This window comes from Telmatherina bonti, assembly GCF_933228915.1.
Source record: "Telmatherina bonti genome assembly, chromosome: 5".
NCBI lineage: Eukaryota > Metazoa > Chordata > Actinopteri > Atheriniformes > Telmatherinidae > Telmatherina > Telmatherina bonti.
The window spans coordinates 20,077,846-20,084,165 of NC_136623.1; the positions used below are offsets into that span (position 1 = coordinate 20,077,846).

At 41.4% G+C, this 6,320-nt stretch overlaps 1 protein-coding gene across 1 annotated transcript; it reads right to left on the reverse strand.

Moving 5' to 3' along the window:
- Positions 1–2,396: 2,396 nt before the first annotated feature.
- Positions 2,397–4,481, reverse strand: LOC306756349 (uncharacterized protein; the record flags this gene model as incomplete). The annotated part of the gene is made up of 5 exons (XM_079241076.1): positions 2,397–2,963; positions 3,095–3,278; positions 3,498–3,576; positions 3,897–3,972; positions 4,137–4,481. 5 exons carry the CDS (start codon positions 4,479–4,481, stop codon positions 2,397–2,399), a joined length of 1,251 nt encoding a protein of 416 aa, XP_079097202.1.
- Between the last annotated feature and the right edge of the window lie 1,839 nt (positions 4,482–6,320).

Consider the following 6,320-nt stretch of genomic DNA (forward strand, 5'->3'; position numbering starts at 1 on the left):
CTGAGTGTTTGTACACTCCTTACCCCCAAAACAACAAACAAAAATAATATAGGCAGAAACATGATGGCTGCCTTTGGCTCTGTGTTCACATGTGGTGTTTTTAGGGGAGTCTGGTATGTGGATATCCATCCTCTCTACATACATAAGTAGAGGATGGATGACTAATACCAATTCGAAAATTATTTTAATATTTAAAATACATTTTGCTATATAGGTAGATTCAATCACATTAATAAAAATCTATTGAATATTTGTAAGAATACTATGATATTTCCAAATAAAGGGATTTCATGTGACATCTCTACATTTGGGCTGGAATCAGAATAAGAGTAGCAGCAGTGGAGGGTGGTGCACATAAAGATTTCCTCCTTAACATTTATATATTTTTTCTCTTTTCAAGTTTTTAATAGCACCAACTTTTAAGTGCAGTTCAGTCTCTTCCTCCACTGATTAGAGCCAAAAGAAAACCCCAAAATGAAGGTTAATACTCACTACTTTTGACAAAATAGATGCCACGAGTGTTGGTGTGATGTTAGTGTGTGTTATTGGCTGGAGATGAGGGTCGTGTGTGTTAACTTTAGCGGTCAGGATATTAAAGATGAACATTGGTTTCTAAACAATTGACCATACTGTCAATTTTGATGCTGTGTTTTTTTGAGAGAAAGATGATGAAGACTACTGGTTGGCTTTTAAGACTGAACGTGTACTGGTTTAGTGAAATGCAAACAATCAAAATGCAGCATGAATGCACTGAAAGCACCAAACAGTTTTCTGACCACATCCTATTTGGTAAAAGGCACAGTAGTCCAATTGTCCAGCCGTAACATTTCATCTTCTGGTTTTGTTTTTGTCCTTGTGATAAACAAACATCATGAAATGTCAACAGCATCTTCCCAATGATTTAAAAAAAAAAAACAAAAAAAACAAAACAATGTAAGCCAAACTATGCAAGTGCACAGCAAGCTATAATCAGCTGCCCAATAAATAAATACAATAAATAGCTGCAGTCAGATCAACACATGAATAAATTAACTGTAGTGACTCGAGAGTCATATGTCTTTGAGTGGTCCTTTTTTGCTTTTCCTCTTTTCTTGACCCTGATTGCCGGTCAGCTTGCAGTCTGGAACATCTGATCTGCAGCTTGATGGAAAGCGTTATGTGACTTCTGATCAGCGTGGCGTCGCTTCTATTGATGTCACTGATCTGCCAGCCAAGTGGCCAAACAATTCTTGGATTACATTCGTGGCTTGTGACATCATTTTCCACTTTCTCCAACAACAAACACACCACACAATGTACCGGTACTTGCTGTGTTTTTTGCAATTCTCACATCACTAAGCTACATGATTTTACTTCACTGACTTCAATGTGATCACCCCACACCTGATGCCTCACCTTTATCTACAAGTTAATCTGAAATGGAGCATGGATTCTGCTATAAGACAAGAATCAGCTCATTTTAAATGATTCACTTTAGATTGAATCATATTATTGGAAGCAATCATTTTTAATACTGACATTAATTTTTCAATTTTCCAACATATTTGTCCTTCAAGTCAAAACCAAAATATACTTGCTTTCAATTACACGCATCATGTTTGTGTGGGAGCATCAGTTGTCCACATCCTTACTACATGTACCTGAGATGCAATACGGAAGTGACTGGTAGAGGCAGGATGCAGACAAATTGGATCAAATATTTAATGCCCTTGATTTACGGGGCTTCAATACCATCATTCCCCCATTCTGCTATAATCTTTGCATCAATAAACCTCCTTTATCACATATATGTTCACTGTTTGCATTCTGCTAACCGGAAGTTCTATACGATGTAACTGTTGGTGTGCCCCCTGGTGGGACCTTCCAGTAAACGTAGTAAACAGGATAGTATGTGGACGATGAAGCTGATATTGAAGTTGGTTGCTTACACAAACATAGCAAGTGTATTTCTGGCCTTAAAGTTGTCCTCAAACAGCTGTTTCTGAATGAAGTGATTGCTTTCATGCTGTGAGTAAAGAACTTTAATTCTCTCCAATGATCATTATCTATGTAGCCCTGAATTTACATGTTTTAACTCCTTTCCTCTCCACAACCTTGTTTGTGAAGTTTTGGATTATTAAAAAACTTATACTTGCTCTGTGTTAGATTTTATCAATTGAAACAGATTATATCCTGTTTGAATTTTACCATTTAAATTGTGGTCTCCAAAAGGGCTCAAGTTTTATCTACTATAACGATTATACACTCCACAACACTTAACAAACTTTCCTTTTCAATTTCTCCTTTAAAAGTATTCTCAATCCCAGACTGTCAGCCTTTTCCCTTCTTCCTGTCACAGCAGCTTTAAGCTCGATGGTCTAGAAAAAAGAAAGCTGCTGGCTTGATTGTTAGGTACCTCAGGTTTCTGAGGCCGTGGGCAAAGGCTGAAGAGTGGCAAGTGGAAACTGGCTTTGACCCTGACATGTTTCAGCGGTCTCTTCCTCATTCTGTAGTCCAACAACAGGCTGGCTTTGGCACCTGATTAGCTTCTTTTGATTATTGGGGTGCTTGGACATTGTGGTGGAGGAGATAGAACTGTCTTGCATTGCTGGATTGCCCCTCCTCTTTGTTGTGAGGATGTTTTCATTGTTACCCACTGCAACTGTTCCCTCCTTTGAGACGTGGGTTTTCCGTGGGGACAAGATGGGAGCGATATGTACCCATGTAAGGCTTGGCTCAGAGCTTTGCCCCACATTGTACTTTGACCGGTTACCGGGTTTTTCGCCTTCGCCGTCTTTTCCACTCACAACATGTTTTAGTTGGCTATTACTGACCACATCTGGTGAATGCTGGAGCGATGGAGAAGAGGGAGGGCAGTCCATTTCATCCTGATCATGCCTCCTTTCCTCTGTGCTGTGAGGGCACTTGATAGGTATGGGAGAATGTGTGGGGGAATCGGCACCAGTCCAGCTGAGTCTGCGCTTCTGAAATATGAACAAGAATGTAATTTGCAAGTGAATCTAAGGTTAAATTGATGGAGGTGTAGCTGGTGGGGGTACTATGTCTTATTTGTTCAAGCAGGCTCTTGGATTCAGAGGTATGTATGTGTTCTCACCTTGACAGGAATATGTAACTGATCTCTGTGTTTGTGTGGCGGGGTGTAGTTGGTCGTGTCCTGGAGGTAACTAGTTGGGGATGTGGCATCTCTTGAGGGCATAGACACAGGCTGAGTAGAGACTTTGGGAAACCAAAGTTTTAGCATCACCTCCACCTGGAGCAGAGTGTTCAAGTATTTCTCCCTACAAAAGGAAATGGAGATGAAAATGTTGGACTTGGAACAGATGGAAATACTGTTGAAGGTCACTAAAAGAGAGAACTTCTCCACATTGAGAACCCTGCTTTTACATCCAAGTTTCTCCAGAAATGTTATGTTTTTCGTGCACTGTGTGTTGATGCAAGATCGCACTGAGTGGCAGATATAAAACAATACGGCTGGGACAATGTAGATGTCATCTTACCCACAATTAGGTCTCTGTAAAACTCCTACAATCCTCTGGATGCGATCCATGGCAACACTCTGCTGGAAACTACTTAAACCTGTCAATCAAAAACATAATCCCCCCGGTCAGCATTTACACTCAACAAATGCATATGTGGACACACACAATTTCTTTTTCAGACATACACAGACCACACTTTTACTCAGGATATTGGTTAACTCAACTGAGTTAATGAGTCAGCCAAGAGACTGTCACCTCTGACATGCCGCACTTTGTACTGCATCAATACAGACTGCTGCACAGTGGAAACTTTTCTAGAGCAGTGGAATTACTACTTCGATCACAGCCTGCTTTTAGCATCTACAACTTTACCTCTGTACACATGCTTACTGGAGGCAGTGGTGTAAGGATGCTTACCGTGGTCAAATCGGCCCCTCTTCAGTCCATTCAGCAGCTCGAGCAGGGGCCTGACAAAACCCTGCAGCTCAGCACACTGACGAAGGAAAAGGGAGAGAAGACAGATGAAGGTTTCAGTCAGCTCTTGCTTTCTGAAGCAGCCCGGTGAACTCCCCTCTCAACACATATTGCTATGTCATCCCTCATCTCATAACTGTCTTGTTTTTGGACCTCCGCACAGCAGAGTACAAGCCTCCTTACCTTCTGAGCAAACAGCATATCTCCCTCTGATTTTGGGGTCTGGCTGGTATGATCTCCTTCAACCAGGTCGATTTGGGCCCTTTTGCCACCACTCTCTGACCTGTATGTTTCCTCTTCTTTATCTGTAAAGCCGTCACAAGTCCACTGGGACCCGGGACTCTCTGATTCAATATTTTTTTTGGCCGTAGGCCTGCTCTCCTCTCCGACAATGATGGAGGAGGAGCTGTCAGTCAAAAAGACGTCTGTGTCATCCTCCGCCTGCTCCGAGTCACTGAAAAAGGAGCTGTTGCTGGAGCTCAGGGAATCGAAGGAGGGCAGAGTGGAAGTGCTTCCTTGAGACTGCATCTCTCGTTGGGGCTGTAAGCAGAGAGTAAGGATTGTTTTAGGGGGAAAATTAAGCTTAGAGAGAAATAAAAAAGCAATAAATTAGACTTGCTGAAACAAAGAAGTGTTACTCAAGTGAGAGGCAGCTAAAAAATGGTGCATACATAAGTTCTTCGCAAAGGCATGCTTCTGTTTTTGCAATACTCCATTTTTCTTTCTCTCCACCAAAAATAACAACACATACAATCAAAATGGTGGGTATACCAGTGTCCTATTTTAACATGATGCAGAGTGTGACTGGGGGTAGGAAAAAGGCCCACAATGATGGTTACATGTGTGACTCCCATTGAGGAGGCTGGAGACAGGAAGAGAGTAAAATGTAAGGGGGATGGGAGCTCGTAGAGTGGTGAAATCGGAATAGATTCGCTCCCTTTCCACCACAGCCTCCAGTATTCTCTCTAGCCCCTCCTCTCCTATGTCTCGGGCTTGGACTCCATCCCCCCTTGGATTCACACAGACACACACAAACCACCCTCTTTCCTCTCCGGCTGCATTTCTGTATGCTTCTCATCTCTCTCTGTGCTGCCCTCAGCTCATCCTGTTCGTTATGCACACAAGCTCGGTGCCACTTTTTTTCCTTTTCTCTCCAAACCAGGCCTCCTCCTCTTCCCCTCAAATTTTGGATTCTGTATCTCTGCCTATGAGCCTTTCCCTTGTTTGTCTTTCCCATCTCTTAGTCCACGCAATCTCTGAGTGCCTGCTGCTCTCTGATCCCACAACCGCATATGGGAAAATGAAGGGGCGGGGCAGAAATGCATGCAGCTGGTAAAAACACACTAACCTAGCGCATATCAACTAGTCAAGACTCACAAATATATATTAGACAGTGAGAAAACAGAGGAGATTGTTTTTGGTACTATTTTTGAGTAAGTTTTTTTTTTTTTTTTTTTTTTTTTTTACATTTTCCAAAAGACAGGATGATTGATCATTCACGTTACTTGTATATCTGATGGTTATAAAAATCAGTGCCATGCTTTTTCTTTTTTAATTGAATAAAAAATCTAAGAAGGACATAATTAGATTATTATTACTGGTCGTTTCCAGACCTTTTCTGATATGGCAAAGCCTGCGGTGGATGGAGCTGTGGTGGGATGCAACGAAGGCAGGTGTTGGCTGCCTGTCTGTGTGCTTCACGAAGCCCACAAGAATACCTAACAGACCCCACGTTTCAGAACAAAGTCCTAAGCACCTTTGTGACATTTAAAGTAATTTAAATGCACATAAAGCAAATCCGGGTCATAAAACAATGAGGCATTTGTTAAGTATTACATGATTTATGAATGTTATGTTGAGCCAGTATGAAAGCTCTGGTAATTTAGTAATAATAATAATGATAATTTAAAAAAAAAACAAACAAAAAAAAAACAAAACGTTTAAATGCATGCTATAAGATGAGAATATAAGCATTCAATGAATAGTAGCAGAGGAGCACACACAGGATGTAGCGGGGCAGGAAATTCCTTTAGGCTGGTCAGACAACTTCGGGCTACATATATATAAAAAAAAAAAAAAAAAAACAACGAAAACACGGTTAGTCACTCACCTTCAATTGTTTCAAATAGCAGCTGTCAAAAAATAAACTTATCTTTAAAAAAAAAAAGTAAAATATCGCTAATATTTATCGTCAAATAAAATAAATCCGTTAACACACACTCCGTGGCTGGAGCTGCATCGGCGCGCCCACCCACCTCAGATGTCACACACGCTCAGCAGCCGCTCATCGCTCTTTGCTGGAGCTAGCTCTTTCTCTCGGCAGTTTACGAGCGTCAACATGTGCGTAGATCCACGTGCCACGACTTG